The sequence below is a fragment of the Octodon degus genome, unplaced genomic scaffold (assembly GCF_000260255.1).
Source record: "Octodon degus isolate 3935 unplaced genomic scaffold, OctDeg1.0 scaffold00059, whole genome shotgun sequence".
Classification (NCBI taxonomy): Eukaryota; Metazoa; Chordata; class Mammalia; order Rodentia; family Octodontidae; genus Octodon; species Octodon degus.
In genome coordinates, this window is record NW_004524635.1 from 5,799,204 (window position 1) to 5,822,624 (window position 23,421).

A 23,421-nucleotide genomic window follows, 5' to 3' on the forward strand; every position below is an offset into this window, starting at 1 on the left:
GGCGGCGGCGGAGGCGCTCTCCATTTTTTAGGGTGTCCGTGGCCTTCCGTATGTAAACTCTTCTTCTGAATTTTCTTGCAGACACTGAGAGCAATAGCTAGTTTAATTGACTCCTGTGGACTGACCTCAGAGGATGTGGAGAACTGCAGACATTACTTTGGGGTGCATAGTGCCCCCTATTGACTTGGCACTCTTCTCAGGAGGCCCAGCGCCAGCCCCTCGGAGCCCTGCCTTTTAGGGAAGGGTCCAGTTCTGTCTCACAAAGCTGCAGAGGTCAAGCCCTCGGGAGCAGGTGTAGGCCACTGCCTGGGAGGTGCAGAAGCTCCGAAGCCTGACCTCAAAACGAGTTATTCTGGGACATCACAAACAAGCAAGGACTGGTGGGAAATTCGCTCACTGAGTTATTCAGCTACTGAGTCTCTGCAGCATGCTCCCTGGATCACTGCTGTTGTGAAGATGAAGACAGACGGATTGTGTGCATCAGATGAGGGCTGTAAACATGGGCAAGAGGAGTGGGTAGCGCCCGGATGGCAGCGGCCTGTAGTCTTCCTAGAGGGGCCAGGGGAAAGCTTGAGGTCAGAGAGTGGAAGGAGTGAAGTGCACCTTCTGCAGCAACCTGGGGACAGCAGTCCAGGCATGGCTTTATCCCGCAGAAGCAGCCAGCGCCAGAACTCAGCGGGATTGCCTGGCGTCCACGTGTGGCCAGAAGGCCTGCGTGGCTGGCGCTGGGGGCACTGCGAGCGGTCAGTGGAGGCCCTGAAGGACTTCAGCTTTCAGCTTGCGTGAGATGAGAACCCACTGGAGCTTCTGAGCAGTGCTTTGGGTTTTTAAGGAGCCCCTTTTCATTTGGCTGACTGTAGATTTGCTTTGGTGGACCAGGGTAGGAAGAGGGAGAAGGGCCTGCAGCCTGCTGCACTGCCCAGGCAGGAGCGGGCGGGTGGGTGCTGCAGAGACGGCACCTCTTCCCTGGGAGCTGGCTGACCCCATGTGCTCTGGGCAGAGTTCTTGTTGCTGCAGGTGATGGCAACTTAAAATCTACTTGGATTTTAAAAAACAAAAATCCTCATGTAAATCAGGCCTGGCTTTGTCCCGTAGCTCACTGTCTTCAGGATAAGCCCCTTTTTCTCCCTTTGATCTCAGCTTTCCTCTAAGTTGGCTTCAGTTTTATAGAAGCTTTCTCCCCCTTGCAGTCCCTGAAGCTCTTGGTAACACTGTTACTGACCAAAAGCTTCTAAGTTCTTCCCACCGAAGTCTCAGAATTGGGAGTCATTGGCCACTCTCAATCATAGATGCTTTTGGTTTTTTTTTTAATTCTGTGGCCCAGGCTGGCCTCGAACTCAAAGCAATCCTCCTGCCTCAGCCTCCCGAGTGCTGGGATTACAGAAATACACCACTAGGACTGCTTCACATATGCTTTTCCTGACCAACTACAGTGTTCAAAAGATGGTAGTGCTGTCACTGACCAGACTAGAGTCCCTTCTGGAGGTTGTGTTCGAAATCAAAGTAACATCTGCAAAGAAGACGAGGCCATAGCTCCCCCCTTAAAATTAACATACCAAACACCATAAGCTCTCAGATCTCTACTGTTCCTCATGGGGGGCACGGTCTCTTTACACTTTGTTTGAATCAGAATCAAAATAAAGCTTCTAACTTACCTCAGCGGGTCTCTCTAAATAGTTTTTGAGTTCATTTTTAGAGCATAATGCATGCAATATAATTGTTTGTCTTCCTAAAAGATACAGTTTGATGAGTGTGATGGAAGCAGCAGCCATGTAACCATGACAGCAAGTGTGCAGCCTTTTGCAGCATGGCAGAAAAGATGCATTCCTCAGGCATCTTGTGGTCCACCCCTGTCAAGCCGTGCCACGGTTTCTGTCACCACAATGATTCGCCCTTTCCAGAACACCATGTGAATGGAGTCATTTCGTGTGTAGGCTTTTGTGTCTGGCTCCTTTCATTCAGCACAGGGCGTCTGAGGTGCGCTCGTGTTGTAGCATGTACCCCAGCCCCCCACCCCCGTTTCCTTCCTTGAGTGCCCCCTGCTGCTCCCTGCATAGCTGCAGTACTGGTGCATTTGATTTGATTCACTTTAAATCCTTTTCTTTGTTCCCCCTTGCAATACCTTTGTTGAAAATTCTATGCATTGGTTTTATAGGGTTCTCCGTATTCTGGGTGTTGATAATTTGTCAAAAGGAAAAAAAAAATGACTGAGGATGTAGTTCAATGCAGAGGCCCTGGATTCAGTTCCCAATACCAGCGCAAGGAGGGCAGGGTATTAGCCACTACTCGGGGCAAACGCCAGAGCTGTTAATTCATTATGGTTCTAAAATAGTAGCCTCCTTCTGATGCGAACAATTGCATATAAAGAAGGGTGTCCTCGTGTTATTAGTAGGGGTACACACATAAGGTCTTAAACACTTTAAAATGACAAATCCAGATGCACTTAGCTTCAAAGCTCCACCATCAAGGCTAAAGTGACGGCCTATTAACAGAAGACACCTTAGTGTTTCCGCCCTATTTTGGGCTTCCAAACCTAGCCCTGATGGTGTTTTCTCTGTCTCTCTCAGAATTCCAGCGCTGACCATCGAGTCCGACTGGACCTGGGCCTGTGGGACAAGTTCAGTGAACTGGCCACCAAGTGCATTATTAAGATTGTGGAGTTTGCTAAACGTCTGCCAGGCTTCACCAGCTTGACCATCGCAGACCAGATCACCCTGCTGAAGGCCGCCTGCCTGGACATCCTGGTAGGAGCCTTTCTGAGCTCTTGGAGGAGTGGGGAGGGGGGATCACTGAGAGGCTTGAGAGCTCTCCAGAGGAGACTCATGTCCCGGCTCCTTCCTGTGGCTGCCTATACTCACAGAGACCAGCTCCTTATGTTCAAATCACCATCTGATCATGGGAAGACCCTGAGGTTGGGCACAACCTACCTGCTTTGTTTTTCCAGCTTGATACTGGGAGAGAGGCCTCTAGCACCTCTCAGTGATGACTGGTTCTGCCTCCCGAGGCGGCCTTTGCCCAGCGCAGGCCAGGCCTGTCATGAGAAAGACCACCTCGTCCTCCTGCTCATATGCCCCCACCCCGCCCTCAGTGCGTGTCTGGAGACCCTTCCACAGGGCAGCCATGGAGATGTGGGACGGACCACATGGATTCTCCAGGTGGCAGCAGTACTGTGGTGTGGCTGCCACCCCACCCCAATTTTGCACCACTTCTCTTTGTGGCCGTAAGGAAACCTCTTCCCTCCTGTGTTCCTTTAGGCTGCAAAATAAGAAAGCAGACAGCTTAAAGAGCGGTGTTTATTTCTCACATATCTGGAGGCTGAGAATCTGAGATTAGGGAGCCAATATGGCTGGGCTGGTGGAAGGGCTCTTGTCCCGGGTCACAGATGACTGGCTTCCTTCGAGGCAGGGGGAGAACCCTTCTCCTGCTACTAATCCCTTCCTGGGCCTGCACATGTGTGACCTCATTCAAATCTCATTGTTCCCAAAGGCCCCAACCTGCAATGTTATCATACGGGCAGTTAGGTCCTAACATACAAATTTGGAGGTGGAGACGCAAACAGTCTACAGCCCTCCGTGGGCCCATTTCCTCAAGTGTGCAAAAGAAGGTCCTGATGCCACTTGGTTCCCTGCCATTGTCATGCATAGAGAGGGAGTGGCCGCTGGCACACCTTCTCCCTTCTCCTCTGTGGTCTCTGGTGTCCTCTGCTGGCCGGATGTCTGCCCTCTCTCTGCCCACCAAAGGCTTAGGGGCCAGGGTTCCCAGTTCTGTTTCCTTGGGCACAGGAATAGCTTCCACCAAAGCAGCAATGACTGTCCTGGCTGGGGGTGGGGCGATACAGAGAGGCCTGTGGAGCAAGTCAAAGGATTGCGTTGGAAAACAGGGAAAGGAAAATTCACTGTGAATGTCCAGATTTTCCCTTTTATTCTGTCTTTCATGACTTGGGTTTAAGTTATTCTGAAAGCTGATACCATTTGTCACCATAATTAAACACACGTATGTCCTCCTCTAGAGGATAGAGGGCCCTGGATGGGGGTTATGTTTTTCGTTACTATAACAAAATTACAGTTCTTCAGACAGGATAATTGTATGCAATTGGCATTTATCTGTCTCGTGGCTCTGGAGGCTGCAAAGTCCAGGAGCACAGTGTTGGCATCTGCGCTGGATCTGGTGAGGCCCTCGCTGCACACCACATGGGCAGAACGTGGTGAGACAGTGAGCGCCAGCTCGGGCCGCCCTACCTCTCCTAGGAGAGCCCAGTAGTCCCACTATGTGGCCACAAAGGTCCCACTTCAGGTGGTGACTGCACCACCTGAACAGGAATAAATGACACCCAGGGGCCACGTCCAATCCACAGCAAGTGGTTGTGGAGCAAGCCTGAAGATTCGCTCATGCTTCAGTTGACTGATTAGTGCTGCAGAGGAAGGGACAGCGCCTCAGAAACAAGGGGGTGCCAGGAGCCTGAGAGCGCCTGGTCTCTTCTCATGAAATCAGAGAGTTTGGGGTGATCCTGGAACAGTTCAGAAAAACCAGCCCCGTAGAGTATCAGCCTGCAGTTTCCGGCCTCAGCTCCACAAGATTGAGATCTTACCTTAAAGGTCCTCTTCCAGCTGCCAGCTGGCATCTCCCCTTGCCACACTTATTTATCCCTGGGACACTTAAGTGAGAAAAGGAAAGGGAAACTGTGTGGTGACAGGGCTGCGTGCAACAGCATGCCTCCGGCTTGCCTGTGGGCCCAAGGCAGCCCCTCCCTGTCTCAGTGAGTCAGGTAGAACCCTTCCAACCCCACCTTAGTATGTGCAGAATAGAAATATGAAGAAGTACAGCATTAACTAGAATTATTTAATGCCATTAGCTAGGCAGTGGGGACTTAGTATGTAGCAGAAGCTCACCAATGATATGGAAGGCAAAGGGCAATGCTAGCCAAGCCTGTGTGGCAGTTTCAGCCCCTATGGTGTGATCCACTAACCCTCAGCCATTCCTTCCTGGCCTCGGTGGGGTGGAGAGTTGGTTGAGGTGTGGCTGGAAATGGAGGAACAAACCCTGATAGGGAATTGTGGAGCCTCCGGTTGGATACCATGGATCAGAAGGCATGCCACTCAGCCCTGGACAAGAGTTCATCTCCAAGGATTTACAGAAATGGCAAGTAATCACAAGATCCTAAAACATGCACAACTTCAAAGAGCATCTTTTGGATGCTGGCTTAGCTAGCTGAGCCATTTAGAGGACTCTTACTTGAGCCCTTGGTGTAGGGAGAAAGTGAGGTTAGAGACCAGGCGGCTGGACAGATTCGGGCTGAGGTCATTCTCAACACCAAGGAGGAGAGTGCAGGTCATCCCTAGGGTCATCAGGCCTGAATGAGCCCTGCCACTGAGGACGAGCCAGCTCAAGTCGTGTGAGGTCTCCTGTCTCGGTCACACGGCTGCCAGGCAGGCGCTCTGAGAGGAAGAGTTCATTGCCACATCCACATGGCCCCCGGGAAGAGCTGATTTGTCATTGTAAGTGGGAGTTGCTGGGAAACAGGGAGAAGGGGAAGGAAGCCTCAGCTGTTTGCCAAGCCCCCACCCCTCCAGGCCATGCCACCTCCAGTGGCCAGGACCATTGACCTGGAGTCCCTAGCCAGGCTTCTGCCCCAAGGATGAGGCAGGAGATAGAGGCTCAGCTTTGAAAGCCATGATTTCCCACCAGGGCCCACCAGCCAAAATTACTGTTGAGATGGAAAAACTCTTCATAACCCCTGCAGACAGAATTTTCCTTCACCTAAATCTTCAGCAACTCTGGGTGGTGTTCAGTGACATGTCCGAGTGTCCCTCACCTGAGCTCTGCCGGTGTTTCCTTCTGAACCTCCTGCGTCTTCATGAGCCCTTCTGCTGCTCTTTCCTCCTCCGCAGGTAAATTAGGATGACGTCCCTCTCAACAGAAAGTAAAAATCATAGAAACAAAAGCCATTTGAGGCCTCTGACTCTCTGCTTCCTCTTCCTCTGTGTTCCTTCTTCTTTTCCATTGTCCTTTCATCCTTTCCTTCCACAGTGACTGAGGGCCTGCTTGTGTGTGTCAGGCATGGTTCCCAGCTCTGTGGATGCAGTTGGATACCAAGCCGACTGAAATCCCAGCCCTCGTGGAGCTGCCCTTCCACCGGACAGCAGGGGTGACAGTAAGCAAGCACATGACTAAATTAAGCAGTGACTTAGGTGCTACAACAAAAGTAGAACCTGGCTCAGTAGAATAAGCTCTTGCCTGGCAAGTGAATGGGCCTGAGTTCAATCCCCATTTCTGGGGAAAAAAAAAAAAGTAGAAGCAAAAGGGACAGTATGACTGTGTGGTAGGGGCTGGTTTCTCTAGCACATTAAGGAACAGGTACCTCGGGGGAAACCTGAATGGACAGTGCCCACTAGAACCAGGGAACACCGCTGATCAGCATGGGGCAACCAGAAAGGGTCAACATTCAGGGGCCCTGAGGTGGGAGCCACCCTGAAAGTATGGGAGTAGCAGCGGTTATCTTACTTTCTCTTCTTTGGACCTAATACCCAGCACTTACAGGAGGAAAGGTTTATTTTAGCTCGCAGTCTGTAGGTGTTTCAGTCCCTTGTCAGCGGGCCAAGACAGGGCATTGCAGCTTGGCACTGGGGCAGAGTGTGAGAGGAGGAGAGAGAAAAGATGAAGCCTTCTAAGCCACACCCCCGGTGACCCTCTCTCCTGACCGAACCCCACCTCCTAACAAGAAGTAGCTGTGCACTCTGTGGAGTAACCCCTGGGCACTCCCCCGCCCAAGCCACACCTATGAGTGTCTGAGGCTTGGGGAGAGATCCAGATGGGAGCCAGAAGAGCAAGCCTTGAGTGTGCCTGGAGGGGAAGGCATGGGGGCAAGAGGACCTGGGGTCAAGAGTGCGTGTGTGATCCCAAGCAGAGTGGCAGAAAATCCCTGGATTTGGAGCAAAGACATGGTCTGGTCTGATGTATGTTGTACACGTTCATTCTGTATTAGCATATAGTAGGGAACACGTGTTACAGTAATGATTCTTATGTGTGTTTGCTAAGCACCATGTGCCGGACATGGGGGATACCATGGTGCAGAGAAGAGTGCGTGCCCACTGGAGTGTGGTGCTAGCCCCCCACCCCAAGCTTGCCTCCAGAGGGAGGTTCTGCTGCCAACTAGCTGTGCCACTTGGAGTCAGTTACTTCCCCTCTTGGGGCCTGCTTCAGCCTATTAGAAAGGGCGATCTGAGAAGCTTCCCTTAGGGCCTGGGGAAGATGAAATGAGGGTTTGAGCACTGCTCAGCCCATTCCAGGCCTCACTCGTCCTACACAGTGTTGTTACTAAATCTCACTGCATCCTCGTAGGTTCTATTATGATCTAGGTTTTCCTGGTAAAGCAGTAGAGAGGCCTGAGTGGAAGCCCGTAGGTCCTCCGAAGGTGGAGGACAGCCTCTGGCTAAAGGGAGGTGAAAATCGCTCTCATGAAGGCAGAAACTTGAGCAGTTTTGCCATAGTGGAGACTTAGGTTCTGTAATTAGCTCTCTGTTTTACACTAAAATTAAACTGTGTAGCAATACAGTGAGAGGCAAAGATTCACTTGTAACTCAAAAGACAGTTCAAGTCGCAGTGCCCCTGGCCACCCCCAAGTGTGGCTGAGTCTCACCTCCCTGGACCAGGATTCCACGCTAGCTGTCTTGGCTGGGGCTGACCCATGTCCGGACAAGCCAGGGCCCACATTTCTCAGCTGGCTGCTTCTCTTTGCCCACATACAAGCTGTCCTCTGTCCTGTCCTATTCAGGCACCTTGTGCAGTCTATGCGCCTCTGGTTCCTTCCTCAAATCTGTGCCAAGTTCTTCCTGGCCAGAGACTTTCATGCCTTGTGCTAGAGCCTCCAGGTGGTATGCGCCTGCTCTTGGCCAGCTGCTTCAGTGCCACACCTGCAGCACGGCTCCCCCGGACCAGTGTTCGGCTCCTACCCTCACACTGCACTGGTAGTTGCTGTGCTGAAGACATGATGTATGTGGAAGCCCATTCACCAGCATCCTCTACCCTTGTGGCCAAAAAAGAGGCAAGCTTTGAATATTTGTGGATGAACAGATGAGTGAGTTGGGGTAAAAATTCCCACTTCAGCATATGTGCCACTTTCCAAGTATCTCATGTGGGCAAGCTTCCGGTGCGGGGCCTTACCCTGTGGGACGCATGGCTTCCCGAGGCCTGGCCCCACTGCCCTTGTCCCCCGAGGACATGGGCCCATACCACTCCCAGCAGCACCTCGCCTCAGATGACACTGAAGTCACTGTCCGCCTGACTTTAGAACATTTGTGATTCCTGTGGTCCTCGGGACCATGTGGCTCTGCACCCTGAGGGCTGTTCCTGTGTGGATCGGGGCCTCTCCTTCCCTCCCAGAGACCCCAAAGATACAGGAACCCAGGATGTCTAAAGCACTGCTTAGCACTGCACTACCAGGAAACAGCATCTGGAGCCATGCTGTCCAGGTTGGCAGCACGGTGAGCACCATGAACTGGTCCTGGTCTGAAGTGTTGCAGCTGCAGACTGAATTTAGTATTTAGAAATGTAACACATCTCCTTTGTGGTTTTCATTTAATTGATGCAGTTTTTTCATATGTTAAATGAAAACTATGGCACTGAAATAATTCCACCTATTTCTCCAACATTTTTAGCAAGTGGCCACTAGTGCCAGTCTGCAGAGGAAAGGGTAGCAAGGGTCCTGCTGCACGCAGGTCCTTTCCTCCTCCCAGGCTTTGCCCATTCTCTTGCCAGGCAGTCAGCTGCTCTGGGCAGCCCCCCTGGGAGGAAGTCCTGCTCCCACTAGCTCCTCCCATCACAGCAAGTGCTATGTGCTCGTATGTCACTGTTGTTATGATCCTACTTAAATCTTTTCCACAAGCACTTGGAAAGTCAAATTGGATCAGAACCTGCCCACTTGACACACATGATCAGAGTCGAAACCAAGATGAGTAATTCGAGCTTCTCCTTTGCCAAAACTCTGAACAGTGCTTTGAAGACTGACCCTTCAGGGATGTAGAAGATGGGCAAGACTGAAAGGAATCTACTGTGTGGCTAGATACTGTCTTAAATGCTACAGGCACAGCAAAGCGCAAGAGCAAGGCCTGTGAAGCACAGTTGCATTCTCAGAGCGCATACCTGGGAAGGAAGACAGGCCAACAGGCCAGACAGCGACCACTACAATGAAGAAAGTAAAATGGGGTGGCATCCTGCAGTGCAGGATACTACACAGCAAAGGGGCTGCATGTGCAAGGTGTGAGCAGAAAACAGAACAAAGATTTAAAGTTTGAAAAGGTATCACAGGCTGGAGAGATAGCTCAGTGGTCTACACCTGCCTGGAAAATGCAAGGACCCGGGTTTGATCCGGCACCCTGTGCTGAGCCTCCCACTGAGACCCGGCGTGGTGGCGCACGCCTGTAATCCCAGCTCTGGGGAGGCTAAAATAGGAGGATTACTATAAATCTGAGCTGCATGGCAAGCCCAAATACATAAAACTAAAAGAATAAATGTTAAAAGTACTATAGTAGAAAACATTCTTGTTACTCTCGCTCAGAAATACTTCCCCTCCCTTCAAATACACTTGCCCCATCAGATTTGGCACTATCTGAAGCAGCTCTGAAAGGCTTTTTTCATGAGTCTTTAGCTGTGGTGCTGCGGCTGCTTCAGAGTCCCGAGTTAAACAAACACACTTAGTTTTTATGATTATTTTGACTTTGGGGAAGCCCCAGAAGTTGCAGCGCCAGATTCAGGTGATGAGAACACACAGAGATGTTTCCATCTGAACGAAATTACTGTCAACATTTTGAACCAATTCAGGACACCGACTAGCACAACAGTGCAACTGAAGACACTCACAAAGGATGGACTTCCGGAACCGCTGCAGAAAATGACGATGGGACGGAACGAGTGGAAGGATTTTCAGAGGATCAATGAGTGTCTCTTACTGTAGTAATCTCTTAGGCATCTACTATACTTTGTCATCACCCATTGGATTAAACATGAAGGACTCTCACAGAAATAACAGCAAGTGAATAAAAGACAAAAGATAGAATATACTGCAGGATTCCATTTGTCTCAGTTCAACGAGAAAAACCGACGACGTCTCAAAACAAAGAGCAAAATAATGGCTACATTGTAAGGTTTGTTCAGGAGGTACTAAGGGACCCTCATACATGCTAGAAATATTTGCATCTTGATATAGGTGACAGTAACACAGGCATATACTAAGGCAAATGTGTTAAGCTTTACTCTGCATGTTTTTCTGCACCTCAAGTTGTGTATGCCATTATCTATTATTGGGTAATATATGACCACAAAACTTGAGCAGTTTTGAAAAATGAACCTTGTTATCTCACAGTCCCGGTGAGCCAGGAAGATGGTGCCAAGTTAACTGGGCAAGGGTGCTTCATGAAGCCACAGTCAGAACACCAGCCAAGGCCACCGTCCTCGGAAGGGCTGACCAGGATGGACAGTGTGGGCCACGGTGGCTTGTCACACTCGCCTTGTGGGTCCATGCAGGGTACTGACCTGTCCATGGAGTGCTTATGACAGCGTCTCCATCGTTTCCAGGGAGATTATCAAAGAATTTGTGGGCATATTTTAAAACTAACACACAGATTACAACTTATATTTTTAAACCTTTACTTTTTATTGTATGGGTATATTTTAGCTGTACCATCATAGGGAGTTTGCACCTGTTACGACTCAATTTTTAAGCAGTTTTATTTCATATTCTGAAGTGAGAGTGATGCTAGAGAATTGTGGGCTTGCAGCAGCATGTTCACTGTGCCTTGTAAGGTCACTTTGAGCTGACTTTTGCACATAAAGACCAAGGGACAAGCACTGAAGGCAGAGAGAGCTGCAGGTCCTGCAGCAGCAGTGACTTCCTGGAGATTCCCAGAGAAGACAAATCTGGTCCAAAGTCTATGAGCAGGAGAAAATGGGAGAAGCTGACAGTGGTGAGCTGGGGGAGGCCAGAGTAAGTTTAGATTTTATTTTTAAAATGACCAGCAGTCCTTGGAGGGGAGGCAAGTTGAGTTTTCCTCTGAAGAACATTTTGAATAGTGTGCTCTGGCTGCTAGGGACTGACCACATAGTATCCTAGCCTGAATGGAAAGATGGGATAAGAGAGGTGCTCCCCGGGGGGGAGGCTGGTAGAAAAGTCCCAGTTTCTGCCGCTGGGCTCCCAAACACATTCTTTTCAGGCTCTTGCCTCAAACAGGTTGCTCATAGGACAGGCACAGAACACACTCTCACATCAAAAGCAGCGGGGAGACACACAGTTGTCTGGTGAAGGCTGGAAGAGAGGCTTCTTTTTGCTCCAACAGGATCAATTTTGACCATTAACTTGCAACCTTTTGTCATCCCATGTGGTCCTCCTATGGTGAGCCAGCCTTGCCTGGAGCCAGGACATAAAGATCAAGGGACAACCACTGAAAGAAAGCAGAGACTTGTTGCAGACTGACAGAAGACAAATCTAGCCCCAAGTCAGTGTTTCATGAGACCCACATGCTGTCCTTTCCGGAGAAGATCCTCACCTTTCAAACAAAGAGTGGTTTTATCTTAGAGAAGAACTTGTGATTGCCACTGGCATTTGACTTGTGTGTGACAAAGTGAAAGTACAGTATGTGGTTTCACTTGAGGCAGGGCTGGCCAGTTGTGAGGATGCCTGTACTCACTAGGCCCACCCCATCTCAGGACAGAGCCTCCTCAGATAAAAGCAGAGTAGTCTGCTCTCTTGGGCCCCCTACATCCCTCTCTGGATATACCACTGGGACTTGACTTAGAATTTTGTAGGGAGAAAGGTAATGGGACATAATCTAAATGCTCCATTAGAGCCCAAGTGTTTTTCTGACTTTTGTGGAGGAAAAACTCTTTAGAGCATTTTGTTTTATTTTTCTGTGAAACCGGGGATTGAACTCAGGCCCTTGCACTTGCCAGGGAAGCGCTTATTCTACTGAGCCATCTCCCTGGCAACCCTTTAGAATAGAAAAGTCTGTGTGCTGCAGTTTGAATTTCAGTTTCCAAGTGAGCTGTTGATAACTTGCAGACACCTCAGTCCTGGGCTTTTTTTCCTTTCCATCAAATCCTGATTCTCGTTCTTCAGGGAACAGATCCATGTATTTGTATTGTGGCAGCATGTGAAAGGCACAAAGTTATTTACTGTCTGTTTGATCTAAGACTAGAAACATGCCTGGAAATTTTGAGCCCGCAAATCATACTGAACGTACTAACTTTGACCATCGCATGACAACTCCCTAGCTAACAGCCATGCCTAACATTTCTCCAGGCAGCTGAAGAAACTATAGGCTGGGGGTTGAGACCTATGATCTAGGCTCTGGGACCATTCCTGTGTGACCCTGGACACCCCACTTCCCCTCCTAGAACTTTGAGAGAAATGTAAAATATATACCCTGTGAGGTCTTGGTCTCCTTGCTGCTCTAATGGAAATGGTTGGGAACCCATCAGCTACCAAAAAGAAGTGAAACAGGTCAGCCAGTTAGGGACCCAGAGGAAGTGGCTGGGCTGTCTCAGAAGTCCTGGACAGGTGAGATGTAAAAATCACCATCCACCCAATGAAGAGAAATCACTGTGCCATTTTGATAACCATTCCCATTCATGATTTCGTATTCAGGTACCTTCCAGGACACTATGCTAGTTGATCATATAACAGGAACGTGAAGGAATTTATCCCGACTCAGATATTTCAACATCTTTCTCCATATAAAGTGAAGTTCTTACTTCCAGGCCACAGGCTCTGTGATACTGTATGCTGGGTGGGTCACCAGGAAGAATTATGCAGGCGTGTGCCACACAAGCGCCCCAAGGCAGGGACAACTGTGGTGGATATGCACATCAATCCTGGGCAGAGGCCATCGTCCGTGTAGACACTGGCATGAGGAGAGGGGAGGCAGGTATGAAGCAAGCGTCAGGCCCTGGAAATGGCCTAAATCAAGCCATGCTGCCTGACAGCTATGTGACCTAGGAGAGGCTATTCAGGTTTGTCTACTTCTCTGTAAAGTGAGGTAACAGAACCACTTCAGTCACAGACTTTTAGGAGAAACAGTTCGTTGAAGTGCTTGGCACAGGACATGGTGCAGAAAAAGACGGCTCTAGATGGTTCAGTGCTCTGTAACACACAGAGCTCCTTACCAGCTACAGGGTTTTCACAGGAACATGAGACAAGATGACCTTGCAGGAAAACAAGGCATTTTTGAGCTTACCATGCTTTGAGCGAGCCCTAGAGGCACAGTGAGTGAGCAGAAGTCTTCTGACAGCAAGTGCCTGTCCATAGCCAGGGAGATGACGTTTCGAGGGCCCATGAGGTAAAACTGGCTCACTGTGTGGGGACTGAGGCTTCCTGCCGACATTTCAGGTCAGGACTGAAGCGCCACCTGCTCTTCGTGGACCTGTCCTTTTCTGCTTAGCTATACTTACCGAGCTTTCCTTCTGAACTGTCTGGCACGCATCTGGTTCTACTTCTCTGTCTTACACTGTGTGTAACCCTATGTGTTATCCATGTAACTGTGACTAAAGGTATCATGGAGGAGGGGTCCCACCTTGGCTTTGCGTGAGGTTCAATTACATGTTAACTGTGTGACACCAGCACAGCATGTAGCCTTTCTAGACTGAGCTCCCTCATCTGTAAAATATAACTTTGCCCAGTTGTTTGAAAGACTGAATATAGATATAGTGTGCACAATACTTGTGATTGTTCTAGGCACTTGATACACTGCCATTTTGTAGGTATTTACTTTTTTATTAAAAAAAAAACTGTGAGCTCTTAAATGAAGTATTTATTACGAAGTTATCTTTCAAAATTTCCTACAGCCTATTTACTAAATAATTGCAGCCCTATAGTTGGCTTTTATAGTCTTAATAAAAGAGCTAGAGAAGAATTCTACATTCCCAAAACAGCACAAACTATCCATGGGATATCTGAGCTGCTTGGAAATCTTCATATTACTTTCTGCTTGCTTAAAATTGATGCTGTCAGGTAGGCTAGTACAGATGATTTATTAAATAAACATTTTTCTTCCAGATTCTTAGAATTTGCACCAGATATACCCCAGAACAAGACACCATGACCTTTTCAGATGGCCTTACCCTAAATCGAACTCAGATGCACAATGCTGGATTTGGTCCTCTGACTGACCTTGTATTCACCTTTGCCAACCAGCTCCTGCCTTTGGAAATGGATGACACAGAAACAGGCCTTCTCAGTGCCATCTGCTTAATCTGTGGAGGTACAGTACACAGACCTTCATGTGACCCCATGAAGAACAACTTTCAATTTATGGGAAATTCCTGATCTTCATTTTGGAGTTGTTTTACATAGGGAAAGGCATGTGAGTAAAGTATACGTGCCTGGGTTTCTCTACACTGTCATAGTAAGTAGTGATATTTGGAATCCTTTTGCTCTGAAAGAAATGCCAGGATGCTATTTTTCCAAGTGCCATAGGTCTTTCTTTTTTTTTTTTTTTAAACTGGTGTATCAATCTATTGTCAAAGAAACTGCCCAGGGACGTATTAACAATGACCCAAGGGACTTGTATGCTCTGTTAGCTAAAACAGTGGCTGGGAGAACAAGTTGCTGCCTGGCCACCCTCACTCATCCTTGGAGGACTGGGATAAAACGTGCTTTCTTCTTCTGTGTAGTGCCCCTGCTGGCTCACACAAGGCTCAATCTCAAGCGGTTAAAAAGTAATGGTTTTAATTAAGGGGCAGATTTACCTTTCATAACCATTTGCTTTTCATTCAACTCAGCACTGACATCTCCTGGTCACAAGTGGTAACTTGTTCCTTGGGGCAAAACGAAGCAGACATCCAATGTCCCACAGTCTGACACAGGAGACAGTTATGTTTAAATAAGATGAGATTAAATCAACAAAAAGTCATAATATAGATAGTAATAGGAAACAAGGAAGTGGGGAAGTGTACAAAAATCCACAGCCTGGAAAACATACAACCCTTTCTGTCCTGATATTTAATATTTTACTGTTATCTAGACCGTCAGGACCTTGAGGAACCAACGAAAGTAGATAAGCTACAAGAACCATTGCTGGAAGCATTAAAAATTTATATCAGAAAAAGGCGGCCCAGCAAGCCTCACATGTTCCCAAAGATCTTAATGAAAATCACGGATCTCCGCAGCATCAGTGCGAAAGGTGGGTCTACAGTCACAGCATAAGGGGGAAGGCCTTTCCAGCTATGTCTTGTAAAACCTTTTGTTTCAATTCAGCATCGTTACTTAGCTGCTTTTTCTTTTAAGTTTTAGAACTTTTCTCTCACTAGAATTAAAGGGATTAAGTAGTAGTCCCGCTTTAAAAAAAAAAAAAAGAAAGAAAAACCCAGATCTTAAGCTCCTTTTTAGAGACGTCTTGTAGGACACATCTCAAGTGTGTCTCTAGCACTTCATTAGAACAGAAACAAAAACCAGACACCAGTACCCAGTAACATTAGGAAGTTACAGAGAATTTTAAATTTCGTATGTTTAATTAGGAAAAAAAAATACTGCTTTCAAATAAGGTACTATGACATTTTTATTTTCTGGGCTCATATTTTCACTCCAGATTTCCTGACGCCTGTTTATATAAATTTGACTTCAGTTTTTCCTTAACATCTAAACCACAAGGGAAAAAAAAAACACAGTACTTAGGGGTTAAATTTCTCTCTCAATCTGTGCCCACTGCTCTCTTGAGTATAGGTAAATTCTTTTCCACATTCCACACTAAGGAATTTTTGCTTTCCTGAGAGAAGTAAATTTCTTTGCCTGGTGATTTTCAGTTTATGTGGCACCTCAAGCAATTACAGAAGTGCCTGGAGCCATATCACAACTGTGTTAGGAAAAACCCTACTCTATGTAGACCAGCTATTCCTCCTACCAAACGTACTGTTATTTGTCACTTTCCTTCCCCATTAGTGAACTCTGTATCTGAAGAACTTGGCAAGTCAAGGAAGAAACCAGATTTGTATAAGTACCATGCGCTAACTGAATGCGCCACTGGAGCACAGAAACCAGATTTTGGAAAGTGCTTATAAGCACAGTGAACTTGTCTGACACTGACTGTATTCATTTTAAGAGGATTCTTCAGTGAAAAATATAAGTTCATCCCTACCCAGGATTAGAAGAAAAAAAATAGTACCCACTCCTTGACCAGTGTAATTATGAATATGATACCTTAAATTTTAAAAAGTTAACTTAATACTATCATTCTCTATAGCTGGTCTAGCAATAGCTGACAATTTACTGTGATTATGAAACTATTCAATTTGCCCTACTACAGCAGCCACCACTCACATGGTTCTCAACTACTTAAAGTTTGGTTAATACAATTGAGACAATTTTTCTAACTGTATTTAACAAATTTAAATGTAACCACATATGGTTAGTGATTACTGTATGGGACAGTACAATGCTAAGTCAGGGTGTCGAAAATCACTGTCCATGAATTAGTGCTTCTACTTGTGGGTAACTGGCATACTCTTGATTGTTGCATTTTTAAGATTTTTTTTTTTTGTTGTTCTTTTACGATGAAGCTGTCTTTGTAAATTATGTTGACTAAGACATTGGAACTATACACATGTCATCATATTTTTGCTTTTACTATACAGCAGAGGTCTTTCAATCACTTAGTCTTTCCCCTCCCGAGCATAAACTAATACATGTATTGGAAATTTTATACTCTGCTGATTATTGGAAAACCATCTGTCACCGACTGAGGCACAGTATAACAAAAAGCACCAAGTTTTCTTAAAGGAGTCCCTGCTCTAATCGTCTTGTATTTAGACATCTAAACAAAAACTTGTTGCAGTTTTGTAGAGTAGCTACTTAGTGAAGTTCAGTTCTATCCTGACTGTGCCAGTAGTAAAAATTCCGTAATGAATTTTATCAGACCATAATAATAGATGTTTAGCAAATGTTTGAATTGCTCGGGGCAAGCAGAATAGCGTGCTGGGGTCTTGAGACGCAGATTGTGCTGATGTATAGGCCCGTGTTATAGAGAGCCTGAAGGCTGATGCAAAGAGCTGCCTGTCTTTGTTCACGCTAGATTGCACGCAGGCTGTAATTTTACTTGTCTGAAGAGAAAAGTACTGTGGAGAGGTGACAAGGACCTCTGAACCAGCTACTGTCACTCAGGGATGATGTCCTTGTGAAGCCAAAGCCCTGTGGCCCCCTATGAAGTGTCCTAGCTTGTTTTCACTTATATAAAATGTGAATATGAATGTTTTCAGATCAAAGTTCAGCTCAGGAGTACATTTTATAGTTTAGTCTTGTCTATATTTTTATAACCCTGCTTTGTACCCCTATATTGGGAAGCCCATATTTACCCACTTTTCTTGCAGCTTTGTTTCCTTATAATAATGTCAGCTGGACAGAATGGCAATTGATATGTTTTTCTGATATAGTTACTTTCACTGCAGTAACAATACTTGGTATTGGCTACAGGCAGATAGAGTAATGCTACCATAATGTGAAAGGATTTTATGTAAACTTTTCAATAAAACAGATTCATCAGAAAAAAAAAATCACTTAGTCTAATTATTTAAATGCAGGATAACAAAAACTTGCATATCTTATTTATTTATTGGTTTTCTTTTTTTGGTCCCAGGAATTAAATTCATGACTTTGTGCTCGCCAGGCAGGCACTTTGCCATGAGCCATATCTCCTTCCCTTTCACTAATTTTTATAACAGGAAATATTAAAAAGATAATTTTATCAAACTCATGCACTCTAAGAATGGACTAGTTGAAATGATACCTGCTCAAGTGATGTCTGGGTTAGTCAGAACATAAACCAACACCCTGCCCAAGTCACACCTGGGCTAAACTGTTAAATGGTTGATGTAAAATTAGGGTAGCTTCTAAGGGGAATTGCTTGCAAAATTTTTATTTCAAGAGGAAAAATGGTATCAACTATTGCTTTCATGAAAGATCGAATGTTTTTCCAATAGCAAAGAAATCCTCTATCAGCACACTGTTGTCCTAAACTGGGTGAGTGCCTAGGCCGACTTCACACTGTCATCCTGAACTGGTTAAGAGCCTACTCTGACTTTACAATCCACTGTGGGTTTCTGATGGCTGCAGTTCCCACTCTAAATATTGTGTTCTGTCTGTGTTTATGACAGCTACAGTAATAAATGGATCCTTTTCAGCAAACACAAAAGCCACTTGATTTCTATACAGTATTTGATAATTCATTCTGAAGTCTAAAGAAATGCTATAAAAGTATATGAAAGTTGGTCCCTTTTTATTTAGCTTAAGTTCTAAGGTTTCGACTATTCTTTTTAAAAGGTGCGGAACGAGTAATTACCTTGAAAATGGAAATTCCTGGATCAATGCCACCTCTCATTCAGGAAATGCTGGAAAATTCTGAAGGACATGAACCTTTGACACCAAGTTCAAGTGGGAACACAGCAGAGCACAGTCCCAGCATCTCACCTAGCTCAGTGGAAAACAGCGGAGTCAGTCAGTCACCACTGGTGCAATGAGACACTTTCCAGCTACTTCAAACATTCCCCAGTACCTTCAGTCTCTGGATTTAAAATGCAAGGAAAAACATTTTTACTGCTGCTTAGTTTTTGGACTGAAAATACATTAAAACTCAAGAAGGACCAAGAAGTTTTCGTATGTATCAATATGTATACTCCTCACTGTGTAACTTGCCTAGAAATACAAACTTTGCGAATTCTAAAAATCAGCCATTTCATGCAAACAAACTAGTTAAAAGCTTCTATTTTCCTCTTTGAACAGTCAAGAATGCATGGCAAAGACCCAGTCAAAATAATTTACCCCTGGTTAAGTTTCTGAAGACTTTGTATATACCGAAGTATGGCTCTGTTCTTTCTCTACTGTATGTTTGGTGCTTTCCTTTTGTCTTGCATACTCAATAACCAAGACACCAAGGTTATGAAATAGACTACTGTACATGTCCACCTAAGAAAGCTTCAAACACTGTCTGGCTTTTATGGAATAATCAAGACCTCAAGGTAAGGAAATAGAACTATTGTACAGTATGACAAGACTAAAGATATTCTAATTTAGTTAGTATGGAAGCTTGTCCTTGCTCTTTTTGATGCTTTCAAATTGCATCTTTTATTTCATATTGCCCTGTAAAAGTATACAAATACACTGTACTAGCAGAAGAGAATTCTGTATCAGTGTAACTGCCAGTTCAGTTAATCAAATGTCATTTGTTCAATTGTTAATGTCACTTTAAATTAAAAGTGGTTATTACTTGTTTAATGACATAACTACACAATTTTTTACAAATGCTACATTTTTACAGTAATGATAGCCTCCAAGGCAAAAACACTTTTCAGTGTTAACAAGTTTTGTTTACCTGTTCATGGGATAATTAGCAGACTGGTCTACCACCAATGTATCTCTAGTGTCTCTCCTGATTCATGCCTGACACTGGGATTTGCTTTTCCCCAGTATTCTTGATTCAAAGGGCAAACATGAACTCCCTGAGTCATGGGCATAGAATCTGCCTCCTTTGACCTTGTTCAATCACTATGAAGCAGAGTGAAAGCTGTGGTAGAGTGGTTAACAGATACAAGTGTCAGTTTCTTAGTTCTCATTTAAGCACTAGTGGATTTTTTTTTTTTATATTAGCAAGTCTGTGATGTACTTTTCACTGGCTCTGTTTGTACATTGAGATTGTTTAACAATGCTTTCTATGTTCATATACTGTTTACCTTTTTCCATGGAGTCTCCTGGCAAAGAATAAAATATATTTATTTTAAAGGTGTGTGAGACCTTCAACTACTTTCATAAAGAGACAGAACACAGTTCCATTTTTTAATGTTTAAATTTCATTTCAAAAAGCAGGTCTGTAGTCTGCAAACATGACAATTAAAATCTGTGCTAGTGCACGGAAGTCTATTACAATTCTACAAGCCAATCAGAGACAGTACATGACATTTCAATGAGTAAAAAAGAGCATAAAACTGTATGTGTAAGAACAAAATGTTAAAAGGCCTACCACAATAATAAAAAACCATCAATTACATTGTCACATTAAAATAAGCCAGATGTACAAAAGTCTGGGACAGAAAAGACAAAAAGACAACACAGGTATTTGTTAAAATGTTTGTGCTCTTGGGGCACTTAATTAAACATTGCAAAATCAACATCTTCTTCTTCATCAGACTCTGCAAAATATTTTACTTCTTTCCTAGCCCGACCGGTCCGTGGCAGAGAAGGTGGGTCAGAAGTGAAGTCTGAGGGAAAGATGTCCACATCTGAATCCTGATCAAAAGATGTTTTCTTCAGTTTCTAGATATTAAAAATACACACAAACACAGTTAAAAAATAAAAAGACTGGTATTAAGAACTCTTATTGCTTATACTATATGTAAGTATTACAAATAACTGTAAAAGCACAATTTTCAGGATAAAAACATCAAGACACTGAATATTTTCTGTATACCAATAATGAACTAGCTGAGAAAGAAAGAAGAAAAGTCCATTCATAATAGCATAACACATACCTAAGGATCAACCTAACCAAAGAGATGAAAGACCTATGCAATGAAAATTAAAGAACACTGGGGGGGGGGGGAAGACACTAGAAGATATCAAAGTCCCCCATGTTCATGGACAGGCAGAACTAATATTGTTAAAATGGTCACATTACTAAAACCAATCTACAAATTTGATGATACTCTACAGAAGTAAAAGAAAAACATCCTAGAATTCATGTGAAAACACAGAAGAGCCAGGATAGGCAAACCAACAAGAGCAAAGCTAAAGGAACCACAATATAGTACCTAATTTCAAATTATACTACAAGGTCATAGTAATAAGAACCAGCAGAAAAGACAACATAGGCCAATGAGATAGAAGAGCAGATACAGAAACAAACCCACACACCTGTAGCCATCTGGTTCTTGACAAAGGAACCAAAAGCATACATTGAAGAAACAAAAAGCTTAATAAATGGTGCTGAGAAAACAGGGTATCCAGATACAAAAGACTGAACTATTATCCCTCTCTCTTACCCTACACAAGAACCAGTTCAAAAGGAATCAAAATCCAAGACCTAAAACTTTGAAAGTACTAAAATATAACATAGGGGAAATATCTGAAGACATAGGCACAAAGACTTCTTCCAACAGCACAGAAAGTAATATGAAGAATCCACTGAAGCACGTCAATTTAAAAATTTCTGCACAGTAGGAAAACAATAAAAAGACAGTCTACAAAATCAGAGAAAATATTTTTGCCAGCTATTATTCTGACAGAGAATACTAAAATATATAAAGAACTCAAAAAGCTAAACAGTAAAAAAAAAAAAAAAAAAAAACAAAAACAAAAACCCACACCAACAAATGAGGAATTTAACAGCTACTTCTCAAAATACGCATAAATGACCAATAAATGTATGAAAAAAATGTTCATCTCTAGCCAATAGGGAAATACAAATTATACTGAAATTCCACCTCAACCCAGACAAAAAGTTATCACTGAGAATATGAAAAAAGTGCTGGATGCAGGGCAGGGAGGCTTCTAACAGGGTTGACAGGAATATAAGTTAGTATAGCTTCTATGGAATCAGTTTGGAGGTGCCTCAAAAAACTAAAAGAGCTACACTGTTGGACCCAGCTATACTACACCTTGGTATAAACCCAGAGGAATTAAAGTCTGTATACTATAGGGATAACTGCATACTCATGTTACTGTGCCATAATTCACACTAGTCAAAATATGGAACCTGCCCGGGAAACCAACAGATGAATAGATAAAGAAAATGTATATTTACAATGGAATATTATTCAGCCATAAAGAGCAAAATTACATTCTTTTTTTTTTTTCCCTTTTTAATTTTTTGAATTTAGTACAGGGTCTCACTACACAGATCAGACTCATAGTGATCCTCCTGTTTTCAGCCTCCCAAGCTCTGGGTTTACAGGTGTGCACCACCACACCCAGTCTCAGTTGCTATCTCGCGCACACTGGGGGCGGGGCCGCACTTTGGGGATTAATCCTGGTCCCTGAGTCTGCCTAAGCAGGTGCTTTAACCTGCTGAGCAATCTGGCTTGTCCCCCATTATTTTCAATAAAATGAATAGAACTGCAATTCATGTACAGCAAAACAAACCTTATTTAAGTACCGTGTGTTCTCCCTAATATATGTATTCAAAAAAAGATGACATGAAAAGAGACTTATTATACAACAGGAAGAGAATAAAAACAGAGGCTATAAAGGAGTGTAATGGGGATGGATAAAATCAAAATACACATACTGAAACTCAGTGTTTTGTAAAAGTAATATGCACTAATATAAAATACAGCTTAAAAATTCAGAACAAGTGTAGAACCAATTTTTGAAGGAAAAATAGGATTAATTTGTTCCTTTGGTGGTCCTCATGTTTACTAAGTTGTAGCCTTAAGAAAGCAATACCATGATTCTAAATTACATTATCCAATAGGTATGCAAAAGGTCCAGATTAGTAAAAATTCATTCTGTCCTATTCGTAAGTACATACCAATAATTAATGGGAAGGAAACAGGGTCATGCACGGTGTAAGACTTAAAAGTGTAGAGAAGAATCATCAAGGTAGGTCAGAGGCACAGATGATCACTGAATGGAAGTAATCAAATGTGGAAAATAGCAAAGCTCTAATCACCTTAAAAAAAAAAAAATTCAAAGAGAATAGGGATGGAGGCATCTGCTGTCATTCATTTACCTAAAAGAGTATTTTGTGGAAAAAGTCAAACTGGGAAAAACTAGCCAGAGTCAAATGAATTTAAAAAGAAACAGTCTAATATTCAGGTAGCATATTACTACTATAGCTCAACAGATAGAAATGTAGATTCTGAGTAGATTAGTCTATGCACACTGTTATCAAGGAACTGACCTTATATAAATTGTAAGTTATATGAATTTGTATTTTATTATTTTGTAACCCTATGCAAGTTCTCTATTGATGAGATATTTAGAACTGTTACATTACAATAATAAATCAACTAGGTCAGATATACAGTGTCTTAAGTAAAACCATGCCCTAAAAAGATGCTCTTAATTACCTTGCTTGGTGTTTTGGATGTTTTCCTGCCAGGGTTATAATCGCCTTCATTTTCAGAGCCAGATGCTTTCCTTTTCTTTGCCCCTCGGCCTTTACCTTAATAATATAAAAATGTTTTTCCTCTGAATGACAAGTACAACATAAGATAAATTCAGAACCATTATTTGCTTCTTTGGCATGTCCAACCTGTGGGGCACTGCAATCTTGCTCTCTTACTAGGATATACAAATGACTCAGCAGGATGTTTCATCTCTGCTCTGGGGTTAACATGACTAAAGAGTATTTCACAAATACATTTAAACTAGTAGGTAAATGGAAAAACTGGCATTTTGCATATGTGGTCCTTGGGCCTGCTAAGGAAATTTATTAGAGTGCTTAACATGTGATG

General features: G+C 44.1%; 2 protein-coding genes across 2 annotated transcripts in view; one reads left to right on the forward strand and one right to left on the reverse strand.

The window, feature by feature from the left end:
* Positions 1 to 19,626, forward strand: part of Rarb (retinoic acid receptor beta) — a 183,455-nt gene extending 163,829 nt beyond the window's left edge. The window contains exons 6-8 of the mRNA XM_004634191.3: positions 14,042 to 14,246; positions 15,009 to 15,167; positions 18,296 to 19,626. Coding sequence (XP_004634248.1) covers positions 14,042 to 14,246; positions 15,009 to 15,167; positions 18,296 to 18,492 — 561 coding nt within the window. The 3' untranslated portion in view covers positions 18,493 to 19,626. The remainder of the gene's footprint in view (positions 1 to 14,041; positions 14,247 to 15,008; positions 15,168 to 18,295) is intronic.
* A 96-nt stretch (positions 19,627 to 19,722) lies between these two features.
* The window catches only part of Top2b (DNA topoisomerase II beta), a 54,585-nt gene continuing 50,886 nt past the window's right edge, over positions 19,723 to 23,421 (reverse strand). The window contains exons 35-36 of the mRNA XM_012515344.1: positions 23,035 to 23,129; positions 19,723 to 20,281 (exon numbers count right to left, since the gene is read on the reverse strand). Of these exons, the coding sequence (XP_012370798.1) occupies positions 20,114 to 20,281; positions 23,035 to 23,129 (263 nt within the window). The 3' untranslated portion in view covers positions 19,723 to 20,113. The remainder of the gene's footprint in view (positions 20,282 to 23,034; positions 23,130 to 23,421) is intronic.